The sequence below is a fragment of the Falco peregrinus genome, chromosome 5, assembly GCF_023634155.1.
Source record: "Falco peregrinus isolate bFalPer1 chromosome 5, bFalPer1.pri, whole genome shotgun sequence".
Lineage (NCBI taxonomy): Eukaryota > Metazoa > Chordata > Aves > Falconiformes > Falconidae > Falco > Falco peregrinus.
This window is the reverse complement of record NC_073725.1, coordinates 95,448,251-95,468,518: the sequence shown is the minus strand read 5'-3', so window position 1 is coordinate 95,468,518 and position 20,268 is coordinate 95,448,251. Positions and strand designations below refer to the sequence as shown.

Genomic DNA, 20,268 nt, shown 5'->3' with positions numbered 1-20,268 from the left:
AAAAAAAGTTTGGTCATGATCTATGACACTTACTTTGGAAAAAAAAACCAAACCAACCCAAAAAAACAAACAGATCCAAAGTTTTCTCAGTCTCAGGCTTTGTTTAAGCTTCAGAGGCTCCAGGACAACTGAGCAACAAGTGGCCTGAGTAGTCCCCTGCTTACATGGACACACACTAAGTTTCTCCCAAGTCTCATTTAGGTCTTTATACAACTCATTTCTCAATTCTTTTTTATCTATCAATAACATCTCCCTAGAAAAAAAAAGTCTTGGAACAAAGCAAGATCACAAAAGATAACCATGTTAAGTTTCATGTCAACTTATTCCTTTTCTTCTCGATGCATCAGTCTCAGAGGCCTGATCCAACCCTTGCAGCTGACCACCAACTGCTTCACTGACTTCTGCAGCCTCTGGACATGATTCAGAAAAAGCAATGCAAAGAGCAAAAGGTCACATTCTCCACAAGCATCAACTATCTGTCAAGCCAAGAGAGATTTGCAAATGCTAGCACACTCAGAAATAAAGCAACCAACTGTTATTAAACTAATTTCCTAGCACAGCGTCCATATTCCCACACCTGTGACTAAGTAAACCTGTTCCTTACACTATATGCCGGCGGGGGGGGGGGGGGGGGGACGACGGGACGGGACGGACGGGGGACACACGACCACCAAACAAAACCCAAACCACTCATGCTTGTGACAGGCTTTAAAAAACAAGTAAGTGTAGTACACAGCTGTACAATTTCATAGCTTTGAATTCAGAGTGCCAGTGGGAAAGTCAGTCTGGCTTACAACACAAAAAAGAGACAAGAAGAGTAAAACAAAAGAGATGGAAAGAAAACCAAACTACTGCTAAGTGTTATCCTTTACCTTCCCTGCACATTTGGAAAAACCCTGAGAACTGGCACAAAACTGTAACAGGTACCTTATTACGGATCTTTTCCCATTACTGGCTTGACACGCCTGGCCATTGGCAGCAGTAAATGCTTCTTCCAGGTACAAGCGGTGAGACTGTCCTCACGTTTTACATCATAAATACATATGCTGAGCACGAAGGTATGCTCTCCCATGCATTTACAGAGTAGGTATGCAGCAATACAGGCATGATGTTCCACCACCCTGTGCACTGGTGATTTCTGTATCAATAGGTTAATTTGTAATTGGAAAAAAAAGTCATCCTTTTCATACAGACAGGGAAGCTTTTGTTTATGAAAAAGTTTCACTTCTCACTTCTTTGCATGCTGGTTGAATAGTAGTGACTCTCGGCACAGCAGCGTGAATTCCCAGCACACAATTGCACATTCCCAGACAATGCAACCTAGAAGCCTTAATGAACCCTTCGTAGCTCTAAACTTCTGAATGCAAATGTGTGGTCCCAGCTTGCAAAACTGTCACTGTCAACAAGTCATTTAATGAACCTCAAAATTTCACAGTCTGAGCTCTGGTATTACAGACTGTCCCTGTGGATAGTCCCGCAGTCCCATGGACACTAATAACACTTGTCTCGGATGCATTAGATCCTCCTGACCTCAGAAGTTAAGCAACTTACAACTAACTTGAGTCATATCCTGCAATAAGTACTTCTAATTAACGACTCTTAATTGCTGCCAGGGTGCTGTATTCCCACACCCATGATTAAGTATGTTCCTCACTCTGCTAACCCACATGTAAAATAACAATCCCATGTCTTTAGTACCCGTACAGCACACAGCTGTGCCATTCCTCCAAGTGCTTTTAGGAGCAAAGACATCGCTGCACATAATGGTGAAACAAAGTGTACGAAGTCTACCCACCACACCATTCCAGCAGATGTAACATCATTTGCTTTCTTGCTGCCTTTGCTCTTAAGTGATTACCTCTACAGTTCAGAGAAAGGAAGAGAAGCATTGCTTTTTAAGTCTGACTTCACCTGCAGTTTTTGAGAAGACATTTCAGAACTTCAAAGCACCTTCCAAGAATTAACTTTACCTCCTATAAGCCATGTATGGTAGGGACTTCTTACTGCATTTGCTTTACAGACCGGTAACTCGCGCGTAGCTTTACCTAACTGTCCAGAGTCACAGCAAGTTAAAAGGGGGGAAAACAAATCCCTGCAACAAGCAGTGTCCCAGCTCGAGGCCCCCTGCTCGAAGCATAGTCGCCAGGTACACAGAAACACCCAGCAGCCATCCAAGATAATGCTCTTCTGCCAGCATTTACAGTTCCATTGTGTGTCACGTGGGAATTAACCATGTGAGGTTTGCAGCCCTGTATTCCGTAACAGGAGTGCTCCTGCCCACCCCAGGGAAAGCCCCATCTGGTCCCGATGGGACCACCGCTACGCCACCTCTGAGGAGAGGCACCAGCCCGGAACAAAGCAGCCATCGAGGAACAAGTTAACTCACCCTCCCTGGTCAAAGCTGGTGCATACCAAGCTACCTTTAAGCTAACTCATTACCGCTGCCCCACAACAGCACACCACCCAGCCGTCCCTAGGACAAGCCACCCGCCGTGGCTACCACATGCTTTGCCTTTTGCTTTAACAGAAACCCAGTGCTGTCAGATGCTATTAGAGTAACTTCTCCGGCCCACCAAGCTTAACTTTCAACACTTCTCTGATTAAGACACACTGTCCTTCGAATCCCACACTGGCATCGGGCAGCTGCCAGTCTTTCCTACACAAGCCAAGCTACTTGCATGTAAAACCAATAAGACACACATAACTGCCCCCCCCCCCCAATAATTAATCATTTTTATGACAAGCAGTTTTACGTGATACAGGTTTATGAATTGCTAATACTATGCTGAATTGGAAACATTTCCTAGACCTTATTAAATATTTTTGCTAAATTGATCCACACCCATGACTGTTACAGATAACAAATGAAAACGGTTTTGTTTCTCCATAAGGCACCTGTAATAACGGAGCAATAGCAGCAAACAGGCACCAGCCAGAGCTTCCTCACCCTATTAGCATTACAGAGGAAAACCTCCCCTTCTGCTGCTAATGATGTGCTCTACCCTGTATCCCCAGGAGACAAATGACTGTACTGGCTGATTGACTCCATCACAGGGCCATCATCCATCAATGTATTGCCTCTCTTACTGAAATCTCATCTTGGGAAGAGAAAGTGCTCAGTACCACTTCCGAAAAAAACAGTGAAAGCACTTTCAGAATAAGAGTTCCAAGATACATAATTAGAGCCAAATGTTTCAGCAGAAACACACATTTCCAACAACCTGAACATATATGCATGCTTTGTACAACCATGACAAGTAAGATTTATGTCCTTCTGCTAATCTAGGCATTTTTAACAAAGGAATGAAACACCTACCATAGACATAAATTTCTTGATCAAATTAACACAGACACAGCGAATACAATCGTACAGATTTAAAAATGGCAACTTGAGGATATTTAGCTAGCTAAGGGTGAATTCCAGGCTCTTACACAGGCTCAAATCACACTAACATCATACTATCCCCATTTATACCTGCAAACAGAAGTGAAAGAAAACACGTCTTTCCATTTATTTAGTACATAGATAATAAAAGAATTAAAAGTAAGTAAACGAATTAAGAACTACCTTTATAATTTAAAAAATGCTGCACATTTGGGACAGGAGCACAGAGGACAACCCATGGTCAATTACTCATCAGGTAACATTCTAACCCATTTTGTATCACTGAAACTACCAAACCATAGTACTTCCATATCCTCTGTCCAGCTCGCCAGTTGGACCATATTAAATCGCACATGATTTACCTGGACATAGTTCCATGCACACAAAAATAATTTATTCCAGGGAAAAATATTTCAGATTCTTATCAGTATCACGTCTGTCTACTCAACAACATAAATCTAAAGGCGGCAGCTTTATCTCAGGCAAGATACTTTGTCTCACTTAGCACCTCTGCACGCTACAAGCAATCCATCATAACTCTGAAATCCCAAAGAACAATTTCTTGAGAAAACAAATCTAAATATTTATTCCTCATTTAGCCCTAAAACAGAACCCAAAACTGACTTCTTTTGCTTCCACTTTATTTAAAGACAACCAAACTGGTAAGATCCTCAAACTAAAGTTTCCTGAACACAGAAGCACAGAACGGTTTGGGTTGGAAAGGACCATCTAATTCCAACCTCCCGCACTGTGGACAAGGACACCTTCCACCAGCCCAGGTTGCTCCAAGCCCCGTCCAACCTGGCCTTGAACACCTCCAGGGATGGGGCACCCACAGCTGCTCTGGGCAGCCTGTGCCAGCACCTCACCCCCCTCACAGTGAAGAATTCTTCGTAACACCTAATCTAAATCTCGCCTCTTTTAGTTTAAAACCGTCACCCCTTGTCCTGTCACTACAGGCCCTACTAAAAAGTCTGTCCCCATCTTTCTTATAAGCCCCCTTTAAGTACTGAAAGGCCACTATAAGGTCTCCTCGGAGCCTTCTCTTCTCCAGGCTGAACCATCCCAACTCCCTCAGCCTGTCTTCATCGGAGAGGTGCTCCTGCCCTCTGAGCATCTTCATGGCGTCCTCTGGACTCACTCCAACAGGTCCATGTCCTTCTTAGGCTGGGGGGCCCAGAGCTGGATGCAATACTCGGGGGTGGGTGTTGGGGGGGGTGTCTCACAAGAACAGAGTAGAGGGGGAGAATCACCTCCCTCGACTGCTTTTCACACTGCTTTTGATGCGACCCAGGGTACAGTTCACTGTCTGGGCTGCAAGTACACATCAAGCTTCTCATCAACCAACACCCCCAAGTGCTTCTCCTCAGGGCTGCTCTCAATCCATTCTCCGCCCAGCCTCTATTTGTGCTTGGGATTGCTCAGACCCACATGCAGGACCTTGCACTTGGCCTTGTTGAACTTCATGAGGTTCACACAGGCCCACCTCTCCAGCCTGCTAAGGTCCCCCTGGATGGCATCCCTTCCCTCCAGCGCTGCACTGCTTGGTGTCATCAGCAAACGTGCTGAGGGTGCGCTCAATCCCACTGTCCATGTCACCATGTCCATATCCCTATGCAAATTGTAAATATAGTCTCTGGAAATTTGCACCTCCATATGGCAACTGACATAAAGCATACACTGTGCTTACTTAAATATGGAACATTTCAGCTCTCCGCAAATTGCCATAAAATGTATGCTTCAAAATGTTTATCAGTCAGAAGGTTAAAATCAATTTGACTATTACAAGATTTCTGCTTGTGCGGTAAAAAACATAATTACAAATTTTTAGTAATGTCATCCTTGTAGCATAGGAGGTTACTCCACAATCCCAGGCCAGTGTCTCAAATAAGACCACATATGGTTCAACATCAGGTCTCCTGGTTTTACGATCCATACTTTAGATACCTACACAACCCCTTTTTCTCATGCATTCCCAATATTACTTAATAGAAGATTGTCTGTAGGTGCACTTTCAACTTTCAGAAACGCAGGCAGCAATCCAATCATAAAACACTATCGAACAACGACCAGTTTTAGCCAGTTCATTTTGTTTTTTCTAGGAAGCAGTTGAGATTCACCTGACTCTGAAGATACCAAGTTACTGAACAATCAAACAAAACCCACCAGGCCAGCAAGAAGTGATGCAATGCTTTTTCCTCTCATTTATATTTGAGCCAGTCAGACTTTCCCCATGTTTAACAGGCAGTGAATTTGTTGATGAACCAATTAGCACTCTGCTACAAAGAACATGCTCCTAATTAATAGCTGGCTTATGGGAAGAACAATGTTAAAGATTTGGTTGTACCTCCAGATGTACCAGAAAAGCATGAAAGGAGCTCTGGTTGATGTAAAGAAAATCTGTCTGCACAAAGAGACAATCAATGTACTTAGCATATGTCAGCTGTAAAAGGAACTTACATAAATGTAATGGAGGCATTTCCACATTATTTCCGTGGTATCGTGTAATCCTGGACATCTGCTTAGGGTAGCATGTACAGGTTACTCAGTGTTCCTGGTCTGCTTTTTTGCCATGTCCTTAACAAACATGAAGTGGCAATCATGATAACTTGCCCTTACCTGTCTGAAACACGCACATTTACATAAATACTCACAAACCCTCCTGTAAGGCCTCTTCCCTCTGGAAATGTCCAGATTTCTCCTTTTACCTTGTGAAGAAGGCAGCCAGTGCAAGGCGAGACGTAAAGTACAGCTGCAGCCACAGCCAGAGTTTGTATGAATCTTATTTCAGGTCAGAGCTACACGTTATGAAACTCTTAACGCACCTCGTGAGTGACCTACATTGCGGGACTGGAACCCACTAACCTACAGAACCACCCGAAATCCCACAAAATAGGTCAGTGGGTTTCCTCGTAAGAAGAACTACGCAGACAAGGAGAGATACACATATTAAAGGACAAGCAGAGCACATCCTTCACCTAATGCAGGGGCACTCTGCAAGCTGCATCTCCCACCCTGCTGCCATGTTCCTGCACATGGGCAGGACTCCCCAGAAGTGCTGTGAACTTCTGTGTTTCTCACCAAGGGGCCCTGGAAGGACCTGTCTGCACATTCAAGCCCAACAGAGTAGGAAGAAAAGCAGCCACACCGCAGCAAGGAACAGTGACCCTACCAACAGCAAAGCCATTTAATTCACATTGCTAACACAAAGCAAGTCTCATAGCAGCTGGAGTACAAGGGACACCCGATTCATGACCAGCAGCGAAGTAGCCTGGAGTTACGGCAGGCGTGTCCAAGCTACAGCACAAAAGCTGGATATAGCCAGCCAAAACAATGCACCTAGCCCACAGCACATTTCTTGACTTCTTTCACTTCGCATGGGTCTTGGGTCCTGTGCATTTTTTTCAGGGACCAAACAGTTTGGCCAAAACAGAGCCCCACAGCACTACAAGCTGCCGAGGAACACGAAGGTGCAGCACAGGACAGTCAGGCAAGATCCCACAGGAGCTAAGGGTGGCCACAGAGAAGCACGCTTTGCATCCATCACTTCCCTCCTCTCAACTATTATTACTCCAGGCAACACTTCCTTATTTCCAGTTCATGCGAGGTTCCACTTACTAGACAAGCCACATCAGGGTGCAAATACCCATGCCAACTGTGCAGATGCAGCAGCCCCTCTGCAGCCAGCTGATGGAAACATGAAACAATCAGGGCAATTAAGAAAGGCACGCAGAGAAGGTTGCTCCGCATTCCTCTGCCTACCAGTTCCCCACGAGGACCGGCTGAGAGCGATGGGTCAGCATCCCAGTGGCCACGTCGTCTGCTTACAGGAATAAAAAAAGTTGCATGCCCTCTCCTCCTACACACACATACATACTTTGATTTAGATTCTCGTCTCCCAGAAAAGAAGTCCATGGAGGAAGGGAAAAATGAATAATATCCATGCTGCATATTATCAGCAATAGATTAACACGCTCGGTCATAGTTTATCTATCAGATCTTCACAGTCTCCAACAGAAATCAGAGATTGATGCTAAACCCTACCACCCACAATTATTTAACTCAAACGGGTAATCTACATAAAAAAATTATAACACACTTTATCCACATTAAAGATTTTAGTATTTATTTTAACAAAAAGATCTTTTTTTTCCCTAACAAAAAAGCATCAAAACAGGTATAGCTATCATCCCTTAACAGGACCTTCAGGAACAAAAAGTGGTAAAGCAAAGTGAGTCACAGCAGCCACTGCACTACCTACTGGGTTTGTCACCTACAGCATTCCAGGTACCCAAATCTGACAATCATAGCAAAGGCACATTGCATTGGTCCTGCATGTCAATACCGAGGATCCTCCCTGCTGTGAATGATTTCCCAGAAGTGCTGAGACTGGGGAAAATCCTGGGGCGATGGTAATGAGATCGTTAATGCCAAAGACCAGGAAAGAGCTAATCAGGACACAACTCTATTTCTTTCAAACAGCCAAAGTGCAAGACGCATATCTTCTCCCAGGGTTAGCTTGCACCAGGATGATAGATAATAGCTGATCTGAAGCTGAGCAGCTTCATCTGCTTAGATCAAGTCTCACGGTCTATGCTAGTTAAAAAAGTAAGCATAGCACAAATCTGTACCAGTAGTCAGTTTATAACGGATCAATACTCCAAGCCACGTGGCTGAGACACCTGGGGTCCAGCAATATGGGTCATGAAGTCAAACTTAGCGTATCATCAAACCACAACCCCAGAATTCAGGGCTTGCTGCAAACCATCATCATTGACTGCTTGCAAAATGCTAGGTTTGCAAAAGGCTCCTCCTGTCCTTAGCTCCTGGTGGGTTTGCCAGACCTAACAGAAGTACTCCTCATCTACAAATTCAGAAAGTAACAGCTAATTACTTTCAGACAGTGCTGATAAACAAGACAAAAGAGCTCTCAAGAACCCCCTTGCACGTGGGCAAACATTTTGCAAATAGGCATCGTGCATTCCGGTACTCAGAACTACTTAGGCAGAATTACCTGTTCCCATCCATCACCAACAAAGCAGCCCCAGAGGGGACACAACCCTGGATGGCCCCACAGAGCACTGGCACAACTCCAGGCTGGTACCGACCATGCTTTGCTCCACCTGATCCAACTGCCATTTAACTTCAGGGAGAATAGGGATGATTTAACCATACAGCTAAATGGCCAATTAGTAAGATAAATAATCTATAGTAAAGGCACAAACATCCCTTCCACAACAGCTTTTCCCAAACGAGTCACATACTCCATTTTTATACAAAATAACCCACTTGAAGGCCAGCTATGACGCTAAATAAAACCCACCTTAATGCAGGTGAAAGCTATTTAACTTGAAAGAATTTAATGAAACCACTTTGCTTCCAACCTACACCACAGCTACACACCAAAGCAAGTGTTTTTAGAAGAACAGTCCTGCAAATACATGGTGAATAAGCAGGGCATATATTAGTTGTATGGAGGTCATGATCATCAGCCTGATTCCTCATTCCAGGAATAGCAGGACTATCTGGTGTCTATTCTGGTCAGCCCAGCCTGGACGCAGAACAGAACAAGAGAATACTTTTCAATGGTGACATGGACAGTAGTTTACATCCTTCACGGCGCTTGCTTAGATCCCGCAAACATGCAAAGGAATTTTCTGGAGAACTGAATGGGAACAAAGGCCAGTATCTATCCAAGACACCTGTTCCACACAAGAGAAAATTAAAATCATTTTGAACAGTCTCAGCTTGGCCGCCTCTCAAAAATAATGGCAAAAGTGTGAAGCACTACTGACATACACTCCTTGAGCACTCCACAACGAAACACAGGTTCAAACCACTTGATGCAAACTCCAAACCATGCATTTCAGGCACACAAGTACTAGCAACAAATAGAACAAAACCTTATTAAATGTGTGTCTTGCAGAGGACATACACACTACAACTTGTTAATTTTATACTAAATAATCCCATTGTTTTGTTAATTTGCATGTCAGACACCCAGTTGTTGCGCTCTCATCTTCCACTGACTTTTTTTTAGTGCACTTCTCTGTAATCAAGGCACATTCATGATACAGGATGTGAAGTTCGGACAAGAAAGCATTTATCCTAAAGTTAAAGCAAAATTAACACCAGAGAAGCTCCACCACATTGCACTGCTTCCCTATTTATCCAGAAGGAAAGCTTCAGAAAATCAGAGGGAGAGGGTAGATATTCTTCACAGTGATGCGTGAATGCAACCCCATGCAGAAACACTCTGTGTGGTCACACCTGGGAGGAGAAAGGAAGCTACAAGAAGACATGTACACAGGAACACAACATACATAAACCATCAGAGAACTGAAGCGGAAGAGAAGCAAGAACACCATTAAGAAAAAACAAATGGAAACACAGAGCTCCATCACCTACCCTCAAATAGGAACATACAGCTCCCCATAAAGGGAAATACGAGGCCAAATTCTGCCCTCATATTCCTAGGAAATCCAAAGTAAACTTTCATTCCACATTTGAAGAAGCAATGGATACTGGAAGGGAACATGCATCCGTGGAGCAAACTTCCCAGCAGAAGTTTTCATTCGAGCCTTCTCCTGTGTGCTGGAGCTGCTGGGGCTACACCAGAGTAAACCACCAGAAGAGCCGCATGACACAAGTGGAAGCGATGGCCAGCACCAGTTCCCTGTGCCATTACACCAATACAAAAGAAAACAAAAATATATTGTACACCCCAGCAAACACGTTACCATTGCTCACTCCCAAGATAAGCCAGTTAAATCATTGTCTCACTCATCTCAATGTTGTATTGAACATAGCTTATAGCTTTGCCATGATCTTCACAGAAGAAAAAAATGTAGAAAAACTCACCATACTTGCCTAAATAGAGCATAATAAAGTTTAGCCATAAAACAGCAAGATAAAGTTGAGGAAAGGGAGTTAGTGACATACTGTAACAAATCCAGTATTCAACTAAGTACTACAGGTTTAATGTAATCTTTGCACGACAACTCCCAATACTCTTGAGATGGATTTGACCTCATTTTTATTTAAAAGTGCAACTGAAATATTTATAAACAGCCCCTTGAAAAAGTATTCAGGTGCAATTTAACTGTTTAGCATCTACAGCAATTTGGACTTGGCAGGACAGTTCTAAAACTCAGTGTTTGAAGCTCCTTTTATGAGATCCTAGGGAAAAGGGATAGCTGGATCTGAGAAAGTAAAACTTAGAACTGCTGCCAGCCACCCCTCCCACACACCAACAGACTACATTGAGTCTGAAAAAAGTATACACACGGTGAGAATTAGCTAACGTCCTAACTAATTACCAAATCAGAGAATATTTATCAGCCAAAGCAAATTCTACATCAAATTAGTGGCTTAACCGTGCAGGGGGGGGGCGGAAAGTAGGTCATACCAGATCTTAGTAAAAAAGCTGGCCATACTGTAGTTGCACACAATTTGACAAAAACCAGTTGCCTCACCATGTCTATGATGCCTGTCTTTCACTACTTTGCTAAGTCTTTTTAAAAATTGAGTTTGATAAATTTCCGATAAGTGTTACTGAAGTAAGCCTTAAAGAAGGCAAGGCAGCTTTAAATGTGGAAAAGTGTCACCAACTTGTCAAATTGCAACTTTAAAAAGTCAAGCACATCAGACACCTTATATTTCATGCAATACGTTATCAATCATAACTCATTAAGTATCTTTACATCAGTCATTTGTTTTAAAAAATTCTGAGGAATTTCCCCAGCATCAACTCGCACGTCACATACTGTAACACTCAAAAGCAATACCACAACAAAGAACTCTGACCTCCCAGGTCTTATCAACATACACACTCCCTCACAACGTTCAATCACTCCTGCTTTCGGTTATATTTATTCATAAATTATATAAATATGCAAGAAGGCATGATGGTCCATTGAATATTTTAAATACTTTCTCAAATTCTACAAACAAAAGCCATTTTAAAAGCAGCAAAAATGAATAGAAAGCTGATGAATTAAATGAATTAAAATTAGAAGCCATTCATAAGGGTCCATTAAAAGCTAAACAGAAGAACAATGTTCTAGAGCAAGGGATCACATCTGCAAGTAAGGCTACAGCTCTTAACCTGAAATCATCGACTGCTATCCCTCTTAATGGCCCTTTAAAAGACAAAACATCCTACTACCTCAACAGTTTGGAAATCACAATTTTTTTAAAAAATAAAAAGTAAGGGCATGTGAAAGCAAGCTGCTGCTCTCAAAACAAATATCAGCATGGTGGCCAAATGAAAATGATCAAGTCTGATACAAGATACAACTCACGTGGGCTCCTACATTGCATTAAGGCTCTCCTCCTACAAACACCCAAGCACAGGCTTGACGTGACGCTGGGAGAACTTGCTGTGACTGCAAGGCTACGCACTGTAGCAGCACAATTAAAAGGCCAGGCAACTGCAGGATCCAGGTTTCACCTGAGCCCACGGGGAGGCCAAGGAAACAGAAACCCACAAATCAAGCATGCTGTGAAGGTTTAGTTGCATGACAAAATCAGACTGAACAAAACATGAAGGATCAGCTCTAGGTGCATACAGAACACCGCTGTTCGATCTTAATTCAATGCTGTAACTACACTATTTAAATTGAAGTTCAACACCTCCGTTTATTTTGTAAAAAGCGTAGAGATACTTTGTAACCAATGTGCATCACAAAACACACAGTAAAAGCACTACAGCACCCTGTTACTGTAACTCAGTTTCCACGGCCCAAAAGCATGCTCCCCATTAAAAATGTAGGCGCTTCACATCGCCTAAAAGCACAGTGCGAACAATAACCAACCGAACACGCTTTCGCCTCCTTTGTCAATCAAGTCAAGACAGCCAAGTCATGCAAACAGCCTGCTGATGAGAGCATCGCAATACATGGCTTCACTCAAAGGAGGAAAACGATGCCTCTCACAATGGAAATCTTATGGACTACTTCCTTGGCAGGGCAGAGCAATGGAAACTCAAATTTGGAAGGTACAATACGAACAAAATCAGAAGTCAACATGGTAGAACAAATCAGAAAAAGAAAGAAAAAGCAGAGCACCCCACGCCTCCTAGTGCCAACTGATATTTCCAGGACAAACTTTCTGAACCCATGAACCGGGAAAGTGCAAGGTTTTGGGTTGGGGTTTTGGGCTGTTTCTTTTTTAAATTAACTTAATTACTGTACGTCAGCCTCACCATCTCAAAAAGACTTCCACAGTTACTCAGCGCAAGGCAATGAGAGAGACCTGACAGCTAAAGCTTTCAGAAATCCGCATCATTCCCACACCGAGCACAAAGCCGATTCCTTTTGGATGACAACAGACACCGAGAGATCAACATCTCAGGAAGGGGGTGGTTGTTCTCATGGCATCTTTAGTTTCAGCCGTTTCCTTTCTCACTCCCTAATCCACAGCCATTCCTACCCCTGTAGAAAACACACGGTAAATCTCCACCTAAACCACAGAAAACAGTCTGCCCCAAATCAGGGTCAGAACTCTTCTGGCTGGCCACGGATTTCCAGGAGGTCCACTGTACGTCAGTGACAAAAAAGCACAGAACAACAACAAGATTCAGGTCCATGCCACATCCACGAAACATGTCTTCCAGCTCAAATTAAACGCTTGAAAAGAGAATTTTTTAAATCCACAAGCTTTTGAGTGGGGACAGAAGGGACCGCATCGGGGAGAAGGGGGGACGCGACCGGCCAATATCCAGGCAACAGCGGGAAAAAAAAAATCAACAAGTCGGCGCAGCCCAGCGTGGGGCGAAAGCCACGCCGAAAGGTGCGGACGTACCTTGTGGAGGTGCCTTTCCTGACATCGCAGATGCTGCACTTGAAGGCTTCGGCGCTGTTCCTGAAGGTGCAGACGCTACAGTCCCAAAAGCCTTCGTCGGCTGCAGGTTTGGCTTGCCTCTTCGGCCTTGAGGAGGGGGAGGGCGAGGGGAAGCGTGTGTGTACGTGTGTGTTTGGGGAGGAGGAGAGAGGCGGCGGGAGGAGGAGGGAGAGGAGGAGAGAAAGAAAACACACACATGAGAGACCATGTTCCCGAGCCCCCAAGCCCGGCGCCCCGCTCTGCCCGCCGCGCTCCCCCCGCGCCCGGGAACGGCCGACAAACACCTACCGGGGCCGGCACCCGGCGAGGTGCGGCGCCGCGCTCCGCCCCCGGCCCCGCGCCGCGGGAGGGCCCAGCGGGCCGGGCCGGGCCGAACCCAGCCGGGCCGGGCCGGCCGCGTCCCCCGGCGCCCCCCGCACCGCGGCGAGGGCCGCCCCCCGCCCCCGGAGGGAGGGAGGGAGGGTGGGTGGGAGAGTTTGAAGGCTGGGAGGCGCGTTCCCTCCTCCACCTTGTTAAACCTCCCTTTGTCTGGGAGCAGCGAGTGCGCGGAGCGGGAGTGCGAGCGAGCGGAGCCGCCATGGCTGCTCTCTCACCAGACCAGCCCTGGCACCGGCGGCGGGCAGGGAGACACCGGCACTCCTCCTCCTCCTGCCCTTCCACGCTCCCTCCATCTTAGGAGCCTGCCTCCCTGCCTCCCTCCCTCCCTCCCCGCCCGCCCGCAGCCCCCCCCGCCCCGGCCCCCCGCGTACCTGGCGGGGCGGCGCGGGCACGCCGCCCCCCCTCCCCGCGCACTCCCTCCATCTTAGGAGCCCCTCGCCGCCGCGGCCCCCCCTTCCCCCGCGGCGGAGCACACGCACGCAACTACCAGCCAGGGGCCTACCCACCGCCATCCCCTCCCGCCGCGCCAGCGCCGAGCCGGGCCCGCCGCCGCCGGGGCAGAGGGGCAGGGGCGGCCCCCGCCGCGCTCCCTCCATCTTAGGTGCCTCTCCCCGCCCGCCCCCGCGCCCCCCCGCGCCCCCGCTCACCTGGTCGGGCTCTTCTTGTCGCCCATGACCATGGATCGGGGCCGCCCCTGCCCTGCGCACAAAGAAAGAGGCGAGGGGGAGGGGGACGGGGTGCCTCCGTCCAGCAGGCTCCGGCTGCTCCTCACCCCCGCGCCGCCGCTCCTGCCGCTGCCAGGCTCCGCTCCAGACTAGCAGCGCAGCGCAGCCCGGCGCCCTCCCTCCTCCTCCTCCTCCTCCTCCTCCTCCCTCCTCTCCCTCCCCGCGCCGCGCCGCTCCGGCGGGCGGAGCTCTCCGCCGCGCCGCGGCCAATGGGGGCGGCCCCGCCGCCGGCCCTGGCGGGGAGGAGAGCGGGGAGCGCCCCCCGCGCCGCGCCGCCTCCCCGCCGGGCCCCGCCCCCGCCCCCGGCCGGGAGCCCCCGCGGGCCGCCTCCCGCCCCCTCCTCAGCGCCGCGGGCGCTGCCCCCCGCACCGGCACCCCGTCGCGGCGGGAGGGCTGGCTCCTCTCTGCCGGCGGTGGCGGGTGGCCCCTTCCTTTCCCGCCCCTTCCCCCGCGGAGGGCTCGCTCGTCGCCTTGCCCGGCCCCGGGGGAGCGGGGCTGAGGCCGCCGCCGGGCCTGCTGCGGGGCGGGAGCCCGTGAGGGGAGAGCGCGGCCGGGCGGCCCCGTCCTGCCCGCGAGGCGGGAGCGGGCTCCGGGCGGCGGGAGGGGCGGCAGGTACCGGCGGCGGTCAGCGGGGCACGGGGGTGCGGCAGGCCCGCTCCGTGAGGGGAAGGGCGGCCGCAGCCTGCCTCGCCCCGCCGGGCTGCGCTGGAAGTTACCCGGTAGGGCTGGGCAGCCGGCGGCCAACTCCTGCTGCTGCCCGGTCCTGGGGCACGGGCTCCCCGTGCCAGCGCCAGCACCTCGGCTGCCGCCTTTGCCGACATCCTTTCTGCTTTGTGTCTGGCCACTGGCCCGTACGGAGCCAAAGGTGTTTCGACGGCACTGCCACAGTCTTCCCAGAAGCGTCCTCATCGAGCCCTCGGCAATCCATCGACTCCACCAAAAGCACCAGCTGTGGTTCTGCAAAACTCCCGAGGTGCCAAAGAGTGGCATTTCCCAAAAAGCAGCAGGCCTGCCCCGCATTTCGCCCCAGCCCCGTCAGGCCTGCAGAAGCACTGCCATGGCAGGCCAGGCAGCGATGTGCCAAGGGCCAGCCCTTGCCATCTTTGCTGAGCCGCTTTTCACATGGGGCCGGTTCCTCAGCAGCGGCTGCCGGAGGAGATGAAGGCAACGAACAGCCGAGGAAGGGCAGGCTAAATGAGCGATGAGTAAAGACAAAAGTTGATTCAACCACTCCTAGCTGCATGAGCACAAGCCTTGCAGGGCTGACTTTTTTTTCACTGTGCTTTCCCAATTTCTCTGGCGACTAAGCCAAGCTTACAGCTCCCACCACTGAAGAGCAAACTTCGTCCCCAGGCAAGAACCAGCGCAGGCAGGAGGGACATCTGTGAGCTGCAGGGGCTGTGCCTGACAGCGTGGCAAGCAGGGCTGCAGAACGAGGGCAGTCTGAACAAAGTTAACCTATGGCTGAATACAAGGGGGAAAAAAAGAAAAGCGTTACCTAAAAAGCAAGCTAATGTAAGCAGCTTAAGGCAGGATATGCTCCTACCATGGCAGGAGGCAAGCGTAACCATGCCCTGCGCTTTGAAGCGATCTGGACCCAAACGAAAGCCACAGAGGCTTTTTTCCCCTCCACTGATGCCCATTTTAAGTCAAATCATGCTGACAGTCACCTCCCCATATTTAATAGCTGCTGTAATCCACTTACCCTACCCAGCCCCCTCATCCCCACACAGGTAATTTAACCCTTGCTGGCACCTCCACCAACTGCTTTATCTACGATTTGCAGAGACGAAGGCTTCCAATGACTTTTTTTTCTATGCCACACAAGTTTCCGAACAATACAGTGAGAAGCAGACATACTCCGAGGGCAGAGTTAAGGTTGTGCAATTATCACATGTAGGAAGTGTCATTTTCCCATTGCATCTGCTGTTTTCCAAACATTTTTGCTCTTTTAGATTACAGCAATAGCGTTTGCTTCAGGAATCTGTGTGGGAACAGTAACTCAGCAATGCTCATGGGGTCTGGTAAGCGCAGAGTCCTGGTATGCAATCGCTACCAGAACTTCATGGCAATGGTGCTTATGGGGACAACGAGAATGCTGTGTTTGGGGATGAGGTCAGTGGAGAACCTGAGAAGCACAGAAAGGCAGAAGGTGCTGAAATGTTGCCTCAAGAGGAGAGCCAGGCAAGGACTGACTCCCGTTTTCTGCCACAGCTGTTTCCCTTAGCTCCCCATTGCTGCATTAAAGCAGAGCGACAGCCACCACAGGCACAGAGTAAGTTATTGTGGAAACACCAAGGAGCTACGGCTCATTTTTAGAAAGCAACTTATCTCCTTGAAAAAGTTTCAGGGTTGCTGTTTTCACAGCGAAAGTTGTTTTCTTTCCAAAAACCTACTACATCCTTTGTTATCAATTCCCCTGGAAACCTTCCTTCCTCAGCAAATAAAGTTTTCAAAGTTATGTGTTAAAAGCTTGGCAACCCAAGTATAGCATGACTTCATTCAGTCACGTACGTGCAATAGGAGATGATCATTCCCAGTCTGTTAAACACCCTTCAAGCCACAGCTGAGTGTCTCTGCCCTCATGGACAGTTTCTGGAGGAGCACCGTGACCGCTGGTGGGGTCACACGTTGTTCCAGCCAGAGCTTTTGGGATGCTGCAGCCTGCAGGCACCACTTCCCTGTTGACCCGCCCTAGACACCAATGCACCAAGACAAGAACCATTGGCAGGAATCAGGGCTGAAAATACAGTCAAACTAAATGACAAGTGTCTTGGTGGGTTATTTCCTTCACACCATGGTGTGTTCACACCATAACTCATGTGTTAGCACAGTGAGTTATCCTGCAGGCCTCAAAATCCATCGGGGTGGCACAGGCAGTAGACTCCGCTGAGGATCTGGGGATTTTTAATGGAGTCTGGGATCTCATGTGCTCCTAAGGCAGACTTAGGCAAGTCATTCAGCACTTCTTCTCATTAACTCCAGCAGTCTGGATTTGAAAAGTGAAAGGAGTAAATTTCTAGGCTTGCACATGAATCTGTGGCACGAGTTTTCAAACCAAACTCATTCCAGCTAGATGTTTTGGACTCCACGGTGCTGTTCAGCTGGTGGTAAATCTACCTGAAGGAATTCCCACCCTTGCCTACAAAAGATGCCGCTTTCTCATCGATGCGAACTGTGTGCAACTGCTTGCTTGAGAGAACTCTCAAATGCAAGAGGATGCTGTTAACCCACTTCTTTCCACTTCTCCCATTCCCCCACCACATGTATTTTACTGACAAAAAACTTGTCAAGAGACAAGACACTGCTTGCAGAGACTTCCAGGGCATGACAAGAGACCTGGCAGCAGGGCAGACACGGCACAGGGCAGGCATGCTCACAGCAGCTGGGAGAGCAGGCTGCTCTCTTGACTTTTGTCTTGTCTTGCTGCTCCCAAACCTCTCAGGCCAACCAGCCTGTGCTGGGGAGCTCATGCACAAATGGCTTGGCGCAGCAAAGCTTTGCCTTTGCATTAGTGCATCCTTTGCATCAAGTTACAGAGATGTTAGGGTGAGACAGACAGAGCATCCTTACCCTTTTGCACCGGCTCAGCATCCCCATCCCTCTCACCCGACCATCCCTCACACCAGCAGCATCACAGCTGCTCCTGCTTCTTTGCTTCAGCTTGAAAACACATAACAGTCCAAACCCACGGTCTGTACCCTCCACAGAGCAGCTGGCCAGGGATGCTCAGAGGCACACCCTGAACTAAGCACCCTGTTAGCAGCCTGTTCGGTGCAGTAAGATCTCCAAAACCTGGGGTGCTGAAAGCACGGGGATAATTCCATGCACCTAGACCGTCGGTATAAACGAATGTAAAAATAAGCCGGGACGCTACGCATGCAGCCAAAGTCAGTATTTGTGCATAGGGTTCAATGCCAAATATAAATATTAACTTGAGCTTCTCAGCCCCATTGGTCACTGTGGTAAATACACATTTTTGTAATTTTGCATCAATGTGCGTAACTTCTCAGAAGTGACTGCTGCCCTGAACAGCCCAAAGTCTAACCACTAGTAAATTACTTTTCTGTGGATTTAATAAGGAATTTGTTACACAGGAGTTGGAATCAGGCTCAGGACACAGGTCTCTCTATTAGTTCAGCCACAGCTTTAAAAGGATCAGAAGTGATGATGATGCTCTCTGGGGCAGGAAAGTTGTGTATCACCACACGATTAGCACCTTTTCATAGAAGTGGGTGGAAAGGGAAATTAGCAACTGAGGGTAGAAATGGTGAACCAGCTACACTAGAGCACCTTAACAGTCAGCATTCATTTCACTGTCTCCTGCTGAAGGGGATTAAATGTGTTTGGCCTCCCCAGATTTTCAGGATGAAGAGAAGATACAAAGGGGTGGGAGAAAAAGAGGCTGTGTGAAGGCCGGCAGACTTCACACAAAGCAGCATGTTTGCCATGTCATAAAAGCACCCTTGGCAAGGGAAGCAGGAGGAAATACTCAAAAGCCTGGAAGCCTTCACCACAAAACAAAATACCAAACCAGAAAGCATGCGTTGGCCAGACACTGGTGGCCAGCTAACCACACTCTCTCTTGCTTTCAAAGCACAGCATTAACTGCCGTCGGCTTCAGGTGCCGATGCCAGCGAGAAGTCAGGAGGAAACTGCTCTTGGAAGTCGCACTTAGCACTTGACAGCACCTTTGAAAAGATGGCCCAAGCCGAGTTCGTAAGCTTTTGGGGAAATGCATTGTGTTAGGGATTGTGTAAACGCAGAACAGGATGATGGATGGCCCTGGTGCACCACAGAGATTTATGCATGCTCCAGCAAAACATACTGAATTAACAAGCCTCTCAGATTAGTACAGGGACACTAAGAGACTTTGCTGATAATTGTGGGAGAGAAACAAATGGTAAGGAAGAGTTACTACACAGCGTTCCATTTTCCAGACTTCAGTAAAGACTCAGATGCATGGTCAGATGGGGTGTTTTTAGCTGTGCTGGGAGCCCAGTCGTGGCAAAGCAGGCAAGGGATGGAGCAAGGAGAGCCATGGGGCTGAAGGAAGATTGTTGGCAGAGCTCCTCAAAAAAATGCCTGGAGATGAACATTACTTGATATTTTCCTTCATGACGCATTAGGAAAAGGGGGGTGATTGTGCTCATAACCTGAAGATGAGAAGCAGAATGTCATGTTGGAAGAGGAGAAGTTTGAGAGAGAGAGAGAGGGAGGGCAAAATGGAAATGGGATGAAATACAGTGTTACTGACTTAGGCAGCTGGGCGTTTGTACTAAAACTTTCTGACTTAGAGCAGAAGCTCGTTGATATGGCACACAGGAGGGAGAAGACCTGTGTCAGGCGTTTCTGTGCCACCGGTGTGACTTAGCTCCTGAAAAGGGCAATGTCAAGCAGAGGGTATCAGAAGAAGTACCAATGAACAGAGACAGGGAAGCATATAATGGCACTGTCTGGTGCACAGGCAAGATCTTGTTGGAATTACCATTCTCCAGATGAAGAAAAAAATGCATTCAAGCTGGGACAAGCATGGAGAAGAGTTTCTAGGATGGCCAGAGGAATGGCAAGCCTGTTCTGTGACAGAAGTTTCTATAGATTCAACTTGTTCAGCCTAGGGAAACAAAGGCTGGGAGGAGATACGACCACTCTTTAAAATACAGCGGGGAAGGAAGCAGCACATGCAGCGGTAAAAGAGCTAGTAGACAAGAATGAAGAGCACAACTGATCTATGCTGGACATGTAGGCTGGAAACTAGACATCTGATTCTAACCTTCAGAGGAACAAGGAACAGAAACATCTTTGCAATGGGAGGAGCAAAGGCACTCAATGTAAAGATGAATCTTGATCGCTTACAGAAGGAATCATGGAGTGGAGCAGCTCACGCAGTCCCTCCTGCCCCTGTGATCCTGCTGAGGTCAGACCCTACTGCTGTCA

At 48.0% G+C, this 20,268-nt stretch overlaps 1 protein-coding gene across 1 annotated transcript in view; it reads right to left on the bottom strand.

Annotated features, from left to right (window-relative positions):
- RYBP (RING1 and YY1 binding protein) overlaps window positions 1-14,465 on the bottom strand; it is a 46,963-nt gene extending 32,498 nt beyond the window's left edge. Inside the window, exons 1-2 of the mRNA XM_055806039.1 lie at window positions 14,254-14,465; window positions 13,190-13,315 (exon numbers count right to left, since the gene is read on the bottom strand). Of these exons, the coding sequence (XP_055662014.1) occupies window positions 13,190-13,315; window positions 14,254-14,285 (158 nt within the window). The 5' untranslated portion in view covers window positions 14,286-14,465. The remainder of the gene's footprint in view (window positions 1-13,189; window positions 13,316-14,253) is intronic.
- Window positions 14,466-20,268: the final 5,803 nt, after the last annotated feature.